Source organism: Pipistrellus kuhlii, unplaced genomic scaffold (genome assembly GCF_014108245.1).
Source record: "Pipistrellus kuhlii isolate mPipKuh1 unplaced genomic scaffold, mPipKuh1.p scaffold_m20_p_111, whole genome shotgun sequence".
NCBI lineage: Eukaryota > Metazoa > Chordata > Mammalia > Chiroptera > Vespertilionidae > Pipistrellus > Pipistrellus kuhlii.
In genome coordinates this window covers 253,831-272,546 of record NW_023425418.1, presented here as the reverse complement: position 1 = coordinate 272,546, position 18,716 = coordinate 253,831, and the positions used below count along the sequence as shown (strand labels likewise).

The following is an 18,716-nucleotide window of genomic DNA, read 5'->3' as shown; positions in this document are numbered from 1 at the left end:
TAAAAAAATTATTTTTTAAACTTTTGTTTTTTAATCCTCACCCAAGGATATTCTTCCCATTGGTTATTAGAGAGAGTGGAAGGTTGGAGGGGGAGAGAGACAGACAGACGGAGAGAGAGAGAGAGAAACATCAATGCGAGAGAGACACATTGATTGGTTGCATCTTGCACACACCCCACTTGGGGCCGGGGATTGAGCCTGCAACCGAGGTACATGCCCTTGACTGGGAGTTGAGCCCCTGGCCCTTCTTCAGTCTGAAGGCCGATCCTCGAATCACTGAGCAAACTGGCCATCTCCCTGGAACCTTCTTTCTCCAGACAGTCACAGTTTTTGCTCAGAGGCCTCTGTCTCTGTGAGGCCAGCTGAGACAACCCCATGTACTACTGTGACCTGCCTCCCACATCACCTTAGCGACAAGGTTCTGCTTTGTCTCCTCCCATCCCACCATTTTCTGTGCAAGGAGCTGTCTGATGGACAAGTGGGCTGTGACCGACTCATTGTCCATGCCCTTCTGCTGGAATCAAGGGCATCTGTGTGGTTGACCTACAGAGCTGTAGTTGATGGCACTGGGAGGCTCCGAGTCCCTCCCCACATTCATTATTTATTTATTTTTAAAAAATATATTTCATTGATTTTTTACAGAGAGGAAGGAAGAGGGATAGAGAGTCAGAAACATCGATGAGAGAGAAACATAAATCAGCTGCCTCCTGCACAGCTCCTATGGGGGATGTGCCCGCAACCAAGGTACATGCCCTTCACTGGAATTGAACCTGGGACCCTTCAGTCCACAGTCCGACGCTCTATCCACTGAGCCAAAAGGGTGTTGGCTCCTCCCCACGTTTAGAAGCACCTGTTACTCACCTGGGGAAGAGGGCTGTCCTGGGGATGCAAGGTCAGTGACCCCCACATCTCCTGATAATGGAGACAAGAAGAAAGAAAACGTGAGGGTTTTGGGTTTCCTTTGTCACCCCACTATTATCTATGCCTACTCATCTGATAGCCTTCCTCACCAACAGTCAACAGGGCCTCAAGGAAATGGAGGAGGATGAGGCATCGCTGAGAGGTACAAGCTATCTCTCTCTCTCCATCATCCCAATTGGCCCTCATCTCATGGGGATCCCTTGGGGTCCCAGAGAGGCCCTGGGGAGACACCGGGGGCATCCTCACCTGTGTCTAGGAGCGTCACGGGCTCACTGGGGAAAGACCAGATGTGCTCATTGTAAGAACCGAAACACCTGTATGTCCCCTTGTGGGCAGTGGTTACGGGGCCCATGGGGAACTCTGCCCGAGTGTTGCCGACTCTGCGCCATGGGCGGCTGGCCAGCCCCTCCTTGCGCAGGAAGAACGTGGTCGTTGCCGTCTCCAGGTGGCAGGAGAAGGTCACGTTCTCTCCCAGGAGCACAGGGGGCCCCGGGTGAACGGAGAGGGTGGGCGTGTCATACATTCCTGTGGGAGAAAGGGGTTGGAAGGTAGAGGGCATCTTTACCCTGCCTCCCAAACTTCCCACCCATCCCTTCCCTTGTCTCTACTTTAAAAATTTTTATTATTATTATTTTTTAAATAATCCTCACCTAGTCGAGGGATATTTTCCCATGGATTTTTAGGGATGGTGGAAGAGAGAGGGAAGGACAGAGAGAAACATCGATGTGAGAGAAACACATCCATTGGTTGCCTCCTGCATACGCTCAGATCAGGGCCTGGGCCGGGGAGGAGCCTGCAACTGAGGTACGTGCCCTTGACCGGAATTGAACCTGGGACCCTTTGGTCAGCAGACTGATGCTCTATCTACTGAGGCAAACCTGTTAGGGCCCTCTTAACCACTTAAAAAAAAATCCTCACCTGAGGATGTGTTCATTTACTTTAGAGAGGAATGGAGGAGAGAGGACAAAGAAGAGAGAAGGAGAGAGAGAGAGAGAGAGAGAGAGAGAGAGAGAGAGAGAGAGAGAGAGAGAGAGAGAGAGAGAGAGAAATTGGCTGTCTACTGTGCATTCCTTGACCAGTAATCAAACCCACAACCTTTTTGGTGTATGGGAGGATGCTCCAGCACCCCAAGCTACCCAGCCAGGCCATCTCGATCACTTTGAAGAACACAGTGTGGTGGCATTAAGTACATTCGCATTGCCTGCAGTGCCACCATCACCCCCTTCTATCCACAGGACTTTCATCTTGCAAAACTTGAAACTCTGGCCCCATAACCAACAACTTCCTCTTTCCCCTCCCCTGAGGCCCCTGACACTCCCTCCACCTCTATTCTACTTCCTGTCTCCATGAATGTGACTATTCCAGGACCTCAGAGGAGCTGAATCAGACAGTACTTGTCCTTGTGTGATGGATTTATTTCACATAGCATTTACCCCCATCGTAGCACATGCCAGAAGGTCCTTCTGTTGTAAGTCTGGACAATATGTCCTTGTGTGGATGGACCACATCTTTTTTTTTTTTTAATATTTTTTATTGATTTCAGAGAGGAAGTGAGAGGGAGAGGGAGACAGAAACACCAATGATGAGAGAGAATCACTGACCAGCTGCCTCTTGCACTTCTCCTACTGGGGATTGAGCCTGCAACCCCAGCGTGTGCCTTTGACAGGAATCAAATCTGGGACCCTTCAGTCCACGGGCCGATGCTCTATCCATCGAGCCACACCACATCTTGTTTACCCCTTCCTTTGTCTATGGACACTTAGGTTGCTTCTACCCTTTGGCGACTGTGGACGGTGCTTCCATGAACACGGCGGTATTGAAGTGTCTGTGTTCAATGAGCACCCCAGGCAAGTCCACATTGGCCTATGTTTGAGAACACTCCTCAACCGAAGGGACCCCAAGATTACCCTCCCTTCCTCCCATCAACTTTTTACCCTGTCCTACTTTGTCAGGCCGCCATTTCCTCCTCACAGGCTACCGTATTGACTTATGCATCCTGACTCTGACTCCAGGTCTGTCTTGGGCGAGAGTCCAAGTGCAGTAAGAGCAAGGGTACCTAGTGGAACCTCCCTGGGAAGGGTTCTCATCCAATCACTGGCTGATGCTGGGGGCGGGAGGGGGGGCTTCTAGCTTCATTTGAGACCAGTCTGAAGGGCCCTCTCAGGGTTGGAGTGCTGCATAGGCATGGCTGGGTTTATAGTAAGTCTCCCAGTCTCACCCCATCTGCCCGGTCTGTGTCTCTCATTCATCACAGGGGCTGTTTTCTGAGGTCCACCTGCCCCCCCCCCAACCCCAGTTATCCTTCTTTGCTCACAAACATCCATCTCAGGGTCTCTTACCGGAAGAACTTGAACTTGACCTAAGACAAATCTGATCTTAGGATGCAGAGATAACTCTCAAACAGACAACCCCTGTAGGAAGTGACCAAACGCCCTCCCCCAAGGCAAATGGTGTCTGAGTGAGGTTTGGAAGAGACTAAAAGAGAAGAATAGCCTGGCTGGGGTGGCTCAGTGGTTGAGTGTCCACCTGTGGACCAGCAGGTCATGGTTTGACTCCTGGTCAGGGCATAGGCCCGGGTTTCGGGCTCGATCCCCAGGAGAAGTGCAGGGAGCAACCGATCCATGATTCTCTCTCATCGTTGATGTTCCTAGGTCTTCCTCTCCCTCTCCCTTCCTCTCTGAAACCAATAAAAATATATTAAAGAGAGAGAGAGATATTAATAAATGATGATGCTCCCCAGGACTCAGGCTCTCCGGCTAGAGCAGGGAACAAGTACCTGTTATCACCAGGTCCAGAGGATCACTAGGCTCTGACAAGAGCCCCCCAGTTCGATAGAAGCATGTGTACTGCCCTGCCATGTAGGAGGTCATGGGCTGGATGGAGAACTTGACTTTGTTCCCCAGCCTGGGGGGCTCCCGTTTCGCCAAGGTGAAGGGGAGTCCATTAAAGTGCAGCTGGTAATCCACTGCCCCGTGAGTCCCCTGGCACCAGATGGACACCGATGCCCCGTTTGGAACCATGAAACTGGGGTTGGCCCAGATGAGCGGCTTGGAGAGGGTCTCTGGAAGGGAATCAGAGGCTGCAGGGACTCCAGAGAAAGCCCCTTGACCCCCCTCACCCCCACCCCCCAATTCCTACCCAGCTGCTGGCCAGTCCTCCCTCTGTTCTCAAGTGGAAATGGTGGTCAGCACCACCCGAAACCCATTTCTGGGCCAGCGTCTGCCCTCTGAACCACGGACGCTACGCCCAGCCTAAACCCTCAAGGGTTTTGAAGGGAGGACTCACGGTTCTGGGTGCCGACCCTCAGACTCAGGTACAGTCCTGGAAGAAGATAGGAACCATGGCTGGGGTGCCCCCCACCTGGACCCGGACCCCACATCCTGTGTCTGTAGGAACTCACCGAGGCAGAGCAGGGCAGGGAGTGTAGACCACATAGCAGAGTCTACCAGGCGGGCGGGTGGACGGGGAGCAGCGTGGTGGAGGCAGAGCCCAGCAGGCCAGGCAGATAGATGCACAGGATGTGGTGAGTGAGGCCCAGCACCTGCCCGACAAGGGGCTCTCAGATGGACTGGTTTGCGAGAAGGCGCTCGGCTCTCCCTCCCTCACCTCCGACCGGGCGGGCGGTGTAAGGAGAGGGACATGGCCTTACACCACATCTGATCGCAGCCAGAGGCCTCACCCGATCCTCGGACAGTCTTGTCTGAAACTGGTTTCTGGGTCAACGTCTATGTTTGTTTTTTTTTTCCTCATTAATTCTAAAAAAATTTCTTTAATTGATTAAGGTATCACATATTTGTCCTCAATCCCCCATTCCAATCCTTCAGACCTCCCCACTCATGCTCACCCCCCTATTGTCCTTAACCACTGGTTAGGCTCATATGTATGCACATAAGACCTTTGGTTGATCTCTCCCACCCTCCCTCTGAGGTCCAACCGTCTGACCCATGGCTCCTTATCTCTGGGTCTGTTCTTGTTCATCAGTCTATGTTGTTCACCATTTCCTTAGATGAGTGAGATCTTGGACCTGCATCACCACCATGTGCCCATCAACCAGATCTGAAATATCATGGCTGACACGTACTCATAAGGAACTGTTTGACATTGAAATTGGGTCTCAAAAGAACTGTTGGCCCAGAAAGAAGCTCATTATAGACTGATTCATATACCTTTCAGCATAACAATTATTGCTTGTCTTATTTTTGATTCTTATAAGTATATTTCCAGTAGGCATAAATGTCTACATTTTGAAATGCAGGCCTTATTTGTTCAAGCAAAAAAAAAAATCTTAGAATCATTATTATTTTTTTCAATGTTTTGGGTAAACTTTAATTTAAAACAATACACTGACCTTTGTATGCAGAGCAAATTTAAATTCATATTTTCGCCAATAATAAGAAATGTATATTATCTGGGTTATAATGATAAATTATATAAAAGAGCTTTTATTTTCTTGGAGTGTTTTATGGTGCACAAATATGAAAAAAGACTGAATATTTAGTTGAACTTTGGTAGATTAGCTGACTATTTAAAAAATATATTTTATTGATTTTTCACAGAGAGGAAGAGAGAGGGATAGAGAGCTAGAAACATCGATCTGCTATTCATTCGATGTTCACTCCTGATTGAGTTCCTAGGTGGGAGTTTGACCTAAAATCGAAGCGCTGCTCTCCCCGGGGAAGGTGCCACGTGTTGGATTGCTTCCTTTTGTCTTCCCGCAGTGGCGCCTCCAATAGGGTACCCGCCAAGAATAAGGTTGAGCTTCCAGCTAACTTCCTGTTTTGCACAGTCCGGAGACCTTAGTCTTGATGGGCGCACAGGAAGGAGTGGGTGAGAAGCCAGGGCCGTGCATCAGAGTTTCCACATTGACCGCATGTAGATAGCGAGAACACAGCTCATGCAGGTGAGAAAGCCAGTGATGGGCTATGGGCTTTTTGTTTGTCGCTGTTGTTAATCTTTACCCAAAGAACATTTTTTTCCCATTGAGTTTTATTTTTATTTTATTTTATTTTAATTAATTTCTTTATTGATTAAGGTATCACCTATGTGTCCTCAAACCCCCATTCCAATCCCCCACCCCCTCCCCACACATGCCTCCACCCCCCTATTGTACTTGACCACTGGTTAGGCTCATATGTATGCACATAAGTCCTTTGGTTGATCTCTCCTTTTTATCCCCACCCTCCCTTTGAGGTCCAACAGTCTGACCCATGGCTCCTTATCACTGGGTCTGTTCTTGTTCATCGGTCTATGTTGTTTACGATTTCTCCTAGATGAGTGAGATCGATGTGTCTCTCTCACATCAATGTTTCTCTCTCTCTCTCTCTCTCTCTCTCTCTATCTATCTATCATCTATCTATCTATCATCTATCTATGTATCTATCTCTCACCCCACTTCTTCCCACTCTCTCTAAAACTCAATGGAAATGTATATTTCCAGTAGGACATGATTTCCTTTGAGTTTTAGAAAGAGTGGGAAGGAGTGGAATGAGAGATAGCTAGATAGAGAGAGAAAGAGAGAGAGAGAGAGAGAGAGAGAGAGAGAGAGAGAGAGAGAGAGAGAGAAACATAGATGTGAGAGAGACACATCGATTGGTTGCTTCCCACATACGTCCTCACCAGGGGGATTAAAAGAAAGGGTGAACTGTCGGAATGTCTACAAATAAACAAACAACAAGGGCTGGTGAGGATGTGGAGAAAAAAGAACCCTCGTGCACTGCTGGAGCAAATGCAGACTGGTGCGGCCACTGTGGAAAACTGCGTGGAGTTTCCTCAAACAATTAAAAAACGAACTGCCATTTGATCCACTTCTAGGAATATATTCTAAGAACCCCCAAACACCAAATCAGAAAGAATATATGCAACCCTATATTCATAGTAACGTTATTTACAATAGCCAAGATGTGGAAACAGCCCAAGTGCCCATCAGCAGATGAGTAGATAAAAAAGCTGTGGGATGCCCTGGCCAGTTTGGCTCAGTGGATACAGCATCAGCCTGCAAACTCAAGGGTCCCAGGTTCGATTCCAGTCAAGGGCATGTACCTTGGTTGCCAGCACATCCCCAGTAGGGAGTGTGCAGGAGGCAGCTGGTTGATGTTTTTAACTCTATCCCTCTCAATTTCTCTCTGTAAAAAAAAAAATCAATAAAAATAGTTATTTATTTATTTTAAAAAATACATTTTATTGATTTTTTTTACAGAGAGTAAGGGAGAGGGATAGAGAAAAACATCAACGAGAGAGAAACATTGATCAGCTGCTTTCTGCACACCCCCTACTGTATATGTGCATGCAACCAAGATACATGCCCTTAGTAGGAATTGAACCTGGGACCCTTCAGTCCACAGGCTGACGCTCTATCTACTGAGCCAAACCAGTCAGGGCAATAAAATATATTAAAAAAAAACCCTGTGGGATATGTACACCATGGAATACGATGCAGCTGTGGAAAAGATAGCTCTATTACCCTTGAGACAGCATGGAGGGACCTGGAGAGCATTGTGCTAAGAGAAATTAGCCAGTCAGAGAAAGACAAGTATCACATGATCTCACTTATAAGTGGAATCCAATGAACAGAATAAACAGATGAATAAAATAGAACCAGAGGCATTAAAACATGCAACAGACTGACGAATCTCAGAGGGAAGCAGGGAAGGATGGGAAGAGATTAACTAAAGAACTTGCATGCATATAGTCATTGCCCGTGGGCACAAACAACAGCGTGGTGGGGCAGGAACTAGGTGGAGGGGGCAATGGGACATCTGTAATACTCTCAACAATAAAGATACAAGAAATCAAAATGAAAGGGTGAAAAGAGGAGACAGCCAGGTGAATCGAGAATGCTTTGCATTACCTTTTTCTAAAAAATTAATTTCTTTAGTGATTAAGGTATCACATATTTGTCCTCAACCTCCCCCCGACCCCGGCTCGCCCCATTCAATCCCCAGACCTGCATTACCACTGTTTGCCCACCATCCAGATCTGAAATATGATTGCTGACATGTACACATAAGGAACTGTTTGACATTGTAATTGGGACTCAAAGGAACTGGTGTCTCAGAAAGAAGCTCACTGCAGACTGATTTATATGCCTTTCTGCATAGTGATTATTGCTTGTCTCATTTTTGATTCTTATATTTCCAGTAGGACATGATCTCACTCATCTAGGGGAAATGGTGAGCAACATAGACTGATGAACAAGAACAGACCTTTTTTTTTTTTGGTTGTTTTTTAAACGACGGGAAATGAGTTGTACTGAGGCTGCAGGTGAGAACTTTCTCACCCACGTTCTGGAAGGTGGGGTGCAAACAGGTCAGCTCCTGTAAGAAACCACCGCTCGAAGGGCTTGAAAGTGGATCCCGTGTGCGCTGCCGGACCCCGCAAGCTTGGACGTTATCTGCCTGCAGGCCCGGGCGTCCTCCTGGTGCCCTCAGGGCTCGGTCCACGGGGCTAGCCTGCCTGGCTTTTCTGCTCACCCAGTCTCAGGTCAGGCACTGCTCGCCAGTGTCCTCCGTGTGAGACCCTACAGCTGGGCCAGTTTTCAGCCGGTGTGGCCAGGAGAGCCGGGAAGACCAGCACGGCCGCATCCATTCTGATCAAGTTCTGCACTGTGTAATCTTTTTTTTTTAAATTTCTTTATTGATTAAGGTTATCACATATTTGTCTTCAACCCCCATTCCAATCCTCCCCCACTCCCCCACTCATGCCCTCACCCCCCTATTGTCCATGACCACTGGTTAGGCTCATATGTATGCACATAAGTCCTTTGGTTGATCTCTCCTTTTTATCCCCACCCTCCCTTTGAGGTTCAACCGTCTGACCCATGGCTCCTTATCTCTGGGTCTGTTCTTGTTCATCAGTCTATGTTGTTCACCATTTCCCCTAGATGTGTGAGATCATGTCCTACTGGAAATATAAGAATCAAAAATGAGACAAGCAATAATCATTATGCTGAGAGGCATATGAATCAGTCTGTAGATCAAGTCTGAGACCATGTGGATTCCAGCAACAGAGAGGAATTGATAGGACTACTCCAATCATGAAGACAGAAGAGAAGCAGTCCAGAGATGGAAGACACTGAAGATGCCTTGCCACAATAGCAGTCAGCAGCTGTGTATCACTGCAGGTTGCCCAGGACCAAACCATAGAGGGTTGGACCTGCATTACCACCATTTGTCCACTATCTAGAAATGAAATATCATTGCTGACATGTACACATAAGGATCTGTGTGACATTGAAATTGGGCCTCAAAAGAATTGGTGGCCCAAAAAGAAATTCTCTGCACCATGTAGTCTTGGCTCCCGGTACCCAGAGACACCATTCAAAGGGGATGGACCATCACTGGTCATGTCCCATACCACTTCAGCTCCAGAGCCCAGGAATGGGAGCCAATTTTTATTTTTATTTTTTTTAATATATATATTTTTTAGCCCTAGCTGGTTGGGCTCAGAGCATTGGCCTGTGGACTGAAGGGTCCCAAGTTCGATTCTGGTCGAGGGCACATGCCCAGGTTGTGTGCTCTCCCACTTTCAATTCCTTTATAAATGTAAAAGTGCCATTGTTGGATGCTACATCTAGCTTTTGAGGCAGTGAAGAGCTTTATTTCAGGAACCAAACCACTTCCTATATATATATATATATATATATATATATATATATATATATATATATATATATATATATATTACTGAGGTGAAAGTCATGACAAAACATTTTTTTTGAAGTTTATTTATTTTTATTTTATTTTTTTAATTTTAATTTTATTTTATTTTTCCCCCTCCCTTCCTCCCACCCATCCCCTCCCTCCCCAGAGCTTTATGTCCATTGGTTGTACTTATATGCAATGACAAAACATTTTAAGCGCATGGGATCCTGTGGCCTTGAGGACATTTGCAATATGGGGAAACCATCACCTCCATCTCAATCCATTTTGCTTCCCCCCCCCCCCCCAAGGAGACCCAGGAACATTAAGCAGAGACTCTTCACTCTCCCCTTTCCTCTGCCCCTAGCAACCCCTTGTCTGCCATGAAGTTTGCTTGGGGTTTGGTTGCCATGATAATTCTTATCCACCTGCAATTCTGCTTTACTCTATTTTATATTTTTTGTTCATCCTCATCTGAGGATATTTTTACATTATTTTTTTTGAGAGTTCAAGAGAGAGGGAAAGACAGAAATAGCGATGTGAGAGAAACACATCATCAATTGGTTGCCTCCTGCTTGAGTCCTGACCAGGGCCTGGGGCCAGGGAGGATCCTGCAACCGAGGTATGTGCTCCTCACTGGAATTGACCTGGGACACTTTGGTCCAGAGGCTGATGCTCTATCCACTGAACCAATCCCTAATAAACATAGATACCAAAATCTTTAGTAAAATATTAGCAAATCGGGTCCAGCAATGCATTAAAAAGATCATACTCCATGATCAAGTGGGATTTACTCCAGGGATGTAAGGTTGGTACAATATTCACAAATCAATAAACGCGATGCATCACATAAACAAAATGAAGGATAGAAAAAGCACAGGATCATATCAATAGGTGAAAAAAAAAGCATTCAACAAAATCCAGCATTGATTTTTGATAAAAACTCTCAGCAAAGTGGGAATAGAGGGGATATACGTCACCACAACACAGGCCATATATGACAAACCTACAGCCAACTAAAACCACTTCCCCTTAAGAATAGGGACAGGACAGGGATGTCTGCTTTCATCACTCTTATTCAACATTGTGCTAAAAGTCCTAGCTACGGTGATCAGTCAAGAAGAAGAAGAAGAAGAAGAAGAAGAAGAAGAAGAAGAAGAAGAAGAAGAAGGCATCCAAATTGGAAAGGAGGAAGTAAAACTCTCATTATTCACAGATGACATGATATTGTACACAGAAAACCTTAAAGACTCCCACCAAAAAGGTACTTAACTTAGTAAATGAATTCAGCAAAGTAGCAGGATACAAAATTATCCAGAAATCAATGGCATTTTTATACACCAATAATGAGTGCGCTCTCTCTCTCTCTCTCTCTCTCTCTCTCTCTCTCCCTCTCCCTCTCCCTCTCCCTCTCCCTCTCTCTCTCTCTCTCTCTCTCTCTCTCTCTCTCTCTCTCAGGAAACTGAGTTTTGACCCATAAACAAGAGATGATTTCAATAAAACAACAACAACAAAACAAATCTTGTGTTTTTTTTTTTCTCTTCTCCAAATGCAGAATCAAACTACCTTTTGGACTGGAACACAGAAGATGAAGATATTAGGCAAAACACATGCATGCATAACCCATGGACACAGACAACAGTGTGGTGAAGGACAAGGGAGGGGCAGGCATAGGTTGGGTAGAGGTGGGCAAAGTTGCAAAAAATGGGAACCATCTGTGGTAGTGTCAAATATAAAAATAATTTTTAAAAAATCAACATGTGATTGTAGAGTTTAGAAAACTAAACATGGCAGTATAGACAGGAGGCCTGTTCAGGGATGTGGCTCAAGTCAGACTCTCAGCACCTTCTATTTTTGGGGTGATAAGAGTTGGTATCCTGTGTGACAGGCATCTTGTGCTCTGTGGGGACCCTGTCCACCACATCCTGTGAACTTATCTGATGAATGCCACTTTAACACTTGAAAAATAAGTAATCGGAGACTCTGCTTTAAAAGCTTCCACTGGGCCCAAGCTGGTGTGGCTCAGTGGATACAGCGTCAGACTGTGGATTGAAGAGTCCCAGGTTCAGTTCTGATCAAGGGCACCTGCCTGGGGTTTGGGTTCTATCCCCAGTAGGGGACATGCAAGAGGCAGCCAATCAATGATTCTCTCTCATCATTGATGTTTTTCTCTCTCTATCCCTCTTCCTTCCTCTCTGAAATCAATAAAAATATATTAAAACGATAACTTCCACTGGGATTTCATGCCTTTTCTTGATGGGTGAACAGCATCAATGTGATCCTGAAAAGGAAATTCAAGGTTGTCATCACGAATTCACAAGTCAGGAGAGCTCACCTCCTTTCTTTCTTTCTTTCTTTCTTTAAAAAATATATTTTATTGATTTTTTTTTAAAGAGAGGAAGGGAGAGGGATAGAGAGTTAGAAACATCAACTAGAGAGAAACATTGATCAGCTGCTTCCTGCACAGCTCTTACTGGGGATGTGCCCGCAACCAAGGTATATGCCCCTGACCAGTATCGAACCTGGGACCCTTCAGTTCCCAGGCTGACAATGTATTCATGAGCCTAACCGGTTAGGAATCACCTCCTTTGAAGTGGTCGTGCTGACCCAGACCTGGTCCAGCCTTGACCGGGAATATGGGTGTGTATCTAAGAGGTTTATCTTAAGACCATGGACCACCAACCATCTCCCCGAATTCTGCCCTTTTTGTATGTTAATCCTGAGGGGGTGGTGCGAATTCAGCACTGCGTCGTGGACAGCTCCTCTCTATATCCTTTGGGCACCTAGAAAAGTCTCTTTCTCATATCCCTTCAATTTCTTACAAAAGGGGCATAGAAATGTGAGCATACGACTTTCATATGTTTTATGTAGAGTATATTCTCGGTCTAAAATTTCAAAATGGTTTATGTTCACTACAAGTATGTTTCAATCTAATATAGATCTTTTATCCTCTTGGTGTGTTGAGCATGAAGAAGATGAGCAACGAAACAAAAAACAGCTTGTTATAAAAGAAATAGCCCTAGCTGGTTTGGCTCAGGGATAGTGCGTCAGCCTGCAGACTGTAGGGTCCCAGGTTTGATTCTGGTCAAGGGCATGTACCTTGGTTGGGGCACATACCCAGTGGGGGATGTGCAGGAGGCAGCTGATTGATGTTTCTCTCTCTCATCGATGTTTCTATCTCTCCCTCTTCCTTTCTCTCTGCAAAAAAATCAATAAAATATATTGCCCTAGTTAGTTTGACTCAAGGAATGGAGTGTTGGCCTGCAGACTGAAGGGTCCTAGGTTCAATTCCGGTCCAGGGAGCATGCCTGGGTTGTGAGCTCGGTTCCTGGTTGGAGGCCTGCAGGAGACAATTGATCCATGGCTTTCTCTCATCATTGATGTTTCTATCTCTCTTTCCTCTCACTTCTCTGAAATCAGTAAAAATATTAAAAAAGAAATAAAATATAAAATTATTTTTAAAGAATCAATATGTGATTGTAGAGTTTAGAAAACTAAATATGACAGATTAGACATGAAGTAGGCATGAACATTCACCATGTCCCACAGACTCAATGACTGGCACAGCACCACCTGATGGAAAGACCATGATCCCTGCCCCCTCCCACTGCACAGAAAGGGTCTGTCATGATTCAGGTGACTCCACATGAGGAGTCTTCCTTCTGCTTCTTTGGATGTGATTCTCTGGTTTTCAATTTCTCAAACTGCCACCAGCTCCACCTAAATCTGAAGGGCTGGTTTCCACTGCCCTGTATCACAGATAGGGTGAATTTTCACCACATTTGTAGGAGTGGTGTTTGGAACATGGGTCTAAAAATGGGGGAAGTGAGACCAAGAGAGGAAGCAGGCTGCTCAAGTGTCCCCCAACCATTCAGGCTGTGGTAGAGCCACAATAGTTATTTAAAGTGTGTCTCTGTAAGATAATAGACCAACCGAAGGACTTTTATACATGCATATAAGTACAACCAATGGACACAAAACTCTGGGGAGGGAGGGGATGTATGGGAGGGAAGGAGGGGGGCAAAAAAAATCAATAAAATATATTAAAAAAAATAAATTGTGTCTCTGTGTGTGTTACTGCCTTAGGACAGGTCTCTCATGAATGTCAATTTTTTTCTGAAACCTGAGAGTTTTCCACATTTTGAAGAGGAGAGTGACATCCGGCCTCAAAGATGCTCTGAAGGAGTAGCAATGACTCAAATAATTGGACCTCAAGACATGGAGAAATTGGCTGCTCACAGAGACATAGAGTCAGGGGGAACCTGAGTGAGATGTAGGACCTGCATCCCAGGGCTAGGAGGAGGCACTGAGCTTCCTGTGGGAGCAGATGCATCTTGGGCAGGCCCAGGCTCCTCCCTTCCCACCCCTGGGCTCATTGTCCTTAGGATGCCTTTATATCCCCAGTCACGAAGGCAGGGAGGGATGTCACCTTCACACACCCCAAAGCAGCCGTCACCTCCACCACCGTCCTGAGATCTGAGCTCCACACCCTCACTCCCCTCTCCAGTTCACCCTCCACATAGGCATCTGACCTCATTTCAGAATCTGTCCATTTTCTGCTCAAAACCCTTCCATGGTCTTCACCGTTTTCAGGGTGAATCCAGACTCTTCTTTCTGAACAGAAGGCTGTTCATGATCATCCAGATGGGACACTCCAATCTCAGCTCTCACTTCTGCTTCCTTCAACCAGACAGGTGCATGAAACCCCCTCCTCCACACACACTGATGCACACACATAGTACACACATACTCACAGTGTCTACTATTGAACATGTCTCTGCTGCTTTCTTAGAGTTCTGTAGGACTAGCAAGCTCCTTCCCAAGCCCACAGCTTAAAGCACAGGGCTAGAAGCAAGACTGATGTTCCTTCTTCTCATTTCTCTTCCCTGCACATGTGTTGTGACTACTCAGGGCTATGCAAGTATTGTGTGGTTAAATCCATGTAAGACATTCATGGAGCATGGCTGGAAACACAAGGTTGGAGCTCAGTTAGAGTTCTTGTTACCTTTTTATTGACACACATTTCATTTCTCTGGTTGGTTTGTAATACATGGCCCATATGATCTTCATAACTCAGGCTGAGCATCCCAGTTCATTCCTATGCATTCCTTTTGCTTTATAGACAGAATCCCACATCCTTACATGGGCGGGATGGGCGTGGGGAGGTAGAGCACGCCTATGACCAGACACCACCTCACTCTCTCTTACTATTGTCCAGACAGGGGTCTTCAAACTATGGCCCTCGGGCCACATGCGGCCTGCAGAGAAGTCTGATCTGGCCCGCCAGGTTTTTTGGGCAGTGAGCGCAGCCGAGGTGTTACAGTAGGAATTAGTAGTTCATATAGTCCGGCCCTCCAGCTCTCTGAGGGACCGTGATCTGGCCCCCACTTTAAAAAGTTTGAGGACCCCTGGTCCAGAGACTCTATGTCTCGAGGGTTCTCTAGAATGTTCCTTTCTTCAAGAATATTCTCACTCCCACCTCTTCGGACTCCACCTCTTCAAACAGCCTTCCCCTCAACTACAGTCTAGTCATGGTCCCCAGATGGTCCCACATTTTCTCTCATTTCTCTTTTGTAAGTAAAGTCATTGCAATATTAGCCTTTGAAAGCCCATACTCTGCCAAGAAGAATTCTCAAAATATAGGCAATGGGTCTCCTAGATCGATCACAAATGCATTTCTGGTTCAGGCACAAATACTGGGCAGGTCGTAGGTGATCAATAAATATGTTTATGAATAGGTCAAAGACCAAAAGTCAATTCTGTGTGTGAGAGGAAATTAATAATTTCTATTGAGAGGATCGAGTCAGGACAAGGACCTGGGTCCCGGAGAAGGATTTCAGACCCGGCAGAGAATCCTGGGAGTCAGAAGAGACTCCAGATATGGGCTGTGTCTCTAGAGGCCCTGGAGTCCTCTTGAGTTCTCATCATGGGAGAAACCAGAGCCAGGCCAGAGAAGGGGCTGTCCCCTGGCTGTGGGTCCCCAGCTGTAAAAACCCGGAAGGGCGGAGCAGCTCCTGATTCGCCACATCCTGTGCGTCTCTGTCCTTCAGGCCCAGACCTCCTCCATCCGCAGAGCGGGAGCCCTCAGAGCAGACGCCATGACGTCCATCCTCTCTGCTCTTCTCTGCCTCGGTCAGTTGTGGACATGGGGAGGGGGAGCAGGAGGGGCGGCTGCCCCTCCTTGTTCATGGGGAACCTCAGGCTCAGGAAGCTACAGTGGACCGGACCGTGATGGGAAGGGATTCAGCTCAGACGTCTTAGTGCAAGTCTCTCACAAGGTTTCTCTTCCAGGGCTGAGTCTGGGCCTGAGGACCCATGTGAAAGCAGGTGAGTCCTCCGCAGGCTCCATGTCCCTCTTCTTCCTTCATCCCTCGGGCTGAGGAGGGAGCACAGAGGTCTTGGGATGAGGTGATAAAATGAGAGTGTCTTGGCCTGGCCTGAGACATGAGGGTGGGGAATGTCTTTGTAATGCAGCCTCTGTATTTCCTTCCAGGGACCCTCCCCAAACCCGCCCTCTGGGCTGAGTCAGGCCGTGTGATCCCTTATGGGAGCTCTTTGACACTCTGGTGTCAGGGGAACCTGAAGGCTCAGGAGTACCGTCTGTATGCAGATGGCAGTCCTCGGTATTTGGACACAGAGAAACTACTGGAGCCTGGATACTGGGCTAAGTTCCTCATTAAAGGAAATTATGCTGAGAGATACACTTGTAACTACCTAAGCCCCAGGGGCTGGTCAGAGCGCAGTGACCCCCTGGAGCTGGTGGTGACAGGTGAGAGGACACTCAGGGGTCCCAGCCTCAGGCTCTGCCCTCAGGAAGGGGGGGTCTGCTCTTAGGGGTCTCCCTCTCACAGCCCAGCCCTGGGGGACATGAGGGAGATGTGAGCCCATTTAACATGCTTCCTCTTCCTCTCCTAGGACTCTACAGCAAACCCAGCCTCTCAGCCCTGCCCAGCCCTGTCCTGCCCTCAGGAGGGAACGTGATCCTCCAGTGTGGCTCATTGCAGCCATTTGACAGGTTCCTTCTGACTAAGGAAGGAGATCACAGGCTCTCCTGGACCCTGGATTCACAGCACAAGCCCAATAGAGGGTACCAGGCCCTTTTCCCTGTGGGCCCCATGACCCCAGGCCACAGATGGATGTTCAGATGCTATGGCAATTTTAGGAGGTATCCCCAGAAGTGGTCTGACCCTAGTGACCCCTTGGATCTAACAGTCTCAGGTGAGGAGCCCCTGATCCTAGCCTCTCTGAGCACAGTCAGCTGAGGTCCCTCCCCCAGGAGACATCTGAGCTGGGGTGAGAGTGAGGGGTCCGAGTGTTGGTCACCCAGCAGAGATCTGCCCTCAGAGATGTTCTTACTTTTGCTGACTCCCCCTGTTAACTGGGTTGGGAAAATATTAAGTGGACAGTGAAAGTGTCTTCGGGGATTACAGAGCAGTTGGAAGAGAAGCGACTGAGTGATTTGCAGGCTCCAGAGTGAGCCCGAGGCTTACACCTCTCCATCCTCATTTCCAGGATCCTCTGAAGGCCCCAGTCTCCCACCCACAGGGCCCACCTCTACAGCTGGTGAGTCCTGGGGAGCTCTGCACATAGTAAGCGCAGCCTTCCCCCGCCCTCTACCCCCCTACCTTTGGAAGCAAGTCCCGAGAGTCTGTCAGGGGATTGTGTAACCCAGATCCTCAAGGATGGGCATGTGTGCTGGTGGGGGCTGGGAGTCTCAGGATCTGAGGCAGGTGATGGGTCATGGCAGAGGGAGATGTGGGGGTGCAGGCTGGGGAGGAGGAGCTGGGCTCATGTGGGGAGATGACAGCCTCCAACCCCATTCCTGTCTGCTCCTGAACCCAGGAGGCTCTGAGGATCGGTCTCTCCCACCCACAGAGTCAGGCACACAGACGGGTAAGTGAGTGGCTCTGTGGGGAAGTGGTTGGAGCCGCCACAGGGACAGCGGCTGATTCATGCAGGGATTCAGGCCCCTCTGAAGTCTCTCACTTGGACCTGCCCTTCCCCTGTCTGGGCCTCAGTGTCTCCAGGTGTAAAAGGAGAGAGTCCTTGTCCAGAGCTTAGATTTCCTGTCAGTTCTGGCCCTGACCTCCTGGGAGAGGGCCTCACAGGGAAGCTCCCAGGACATGATGTTATGGGGCCTGTCCCCTCTGTCTCAGTGACGGTGACACTGTACAGGGAGGGACAGGCAGGACAAGGGTCTAGGTACCCAATCCTCCCCCTCAGCTCAGGCTCAGCTCAGAGGAGGGAACAGGGTGGATCAGCCCTGGGTCAGCTCCTGGCTCTGCTGCTCTTGCTGAGGGCCTAGGCAGTCTCTTCTCTGCTCTGAGTGTTGGGTTCCTGTCTGCTCAACCCTGGTCCCATCCTGCTCACAGGCTGCTGGGAGATGAGGTGACATAAGGGCCTCACAATACTCAGGAAAGCAGAGCCCCCAGCCCAGCCTGATCTTCCCAAAGGGACATCAGGACCCTGCAAGGGGGAGATGGACCCAGGAGAGACTCAGAGTCTACCCCACACCCAGCCCTCCTGTCTGTGCTGTGCTGGGGGCAGGTAATGAGGAAGGACCCTCAGCTCCAGATGAGATGTGGACATGTAGCTGGTGTCCCCCTGGGGTCAGTGTGAGGACAGCCTAGGGAACCCACAGTCCCGGGTTCCAGTTCCAGCCCTGCCCCGTCCAGGCTGGGTGACCTGGAGCACGTGGTTAATCTCTCTGAGCCTCAGTGAGGTGGGTGGTGGGATCATCAATCCCTGGTGCATGAGGTGAGAGGAGATGAGTGAGACCCCAGCTCGTGCCTCACACACAGTAGATGCTCATTCAAAAGCTTCACTGGCTCGTTCATGATATCAATTGTGTCCAAGGTCCCTCATGGAACATGAACATCCTGATCGGGGTCTCAGTGGCCCTGGTCCTGGTGCTCTCCCTCCTTCTTTTCTACCTCCGACACCGGCGTCAGAGCAAATGCAGGACCTCAGGTGAGTAGGGGGCGGGGTGACCTGGGCCACACAATGGGGTGCTCAGAGCACCTGCCACAGGAAACCAAATGGATTGAGAAGGTCAGCTGAAAAAAGACTTCTCCAGAATATGAAAAAAAAAACAAAACCCTAGAAAGAGTGTAAGCCCAGACGTTCAGTCTCATGAAATATGCACACAAGTGAGTGTTA

The 18,716-nt window shown here is 48.1% G+C and overlaps 2 protein-coding genes across 2 annotated transcripts; one reads left to right on the top strand and one right to left on the bottom strand.

Moving 5' to 3' along the window:
- Nucleotides 1-837: 837 nt before the first annotated feature.
- Nucleotides 838-4,552, bottom strand: NCR1 (natural cytotoxicity triggering receptor 1). The gene is made up of 5 exons (XM_036432528.2): nt 4,322-4,552; nt 4,207-4,242; nt 3,698-3,982; nt 1,168-1,446; nt 838-912 (listed from the first exon to the last, which is right to left on the bottom strand). Exons 1-5 carry the CDS (start codon nt 4,353-4,355, stop codon nt 854-856), a joined length of 693 nt encoding a protein of 230 aa, XP_036288421.2. The 5' UTR covers nt 4,356-4,552; the 3' UTR covers nt 838-853.
- Nucleotides 4,553-15,569: 11,017 nt separating this feature from the next.
- On the top strand, nt 15,570-17,956 carry LOC123652103 (leukocyte immunoglobulin-like receptor subfamily A member 5). Its single transcript, XM_045579696.1, has 5 exons — nt 15,570-15,689; nt 15,849-15,884; nt 16,051-16,326; nt 16,473-16,775; nt 17,403-17,956. The coding sequence occupies exons 1-5, from the start codon at nt 15,656-15,658 to the stop codon at nt 17,456-17,458; spliced, it is 705 nt and encodes a 234-aa protein (XP_045435652.1). The 5' UTR covers nt 15,570-15,655; the 3' UTR covers nt 17,459-17,956.
- Nucleotides 17,957-18,716: the final 760 nt, after the last annotated feature.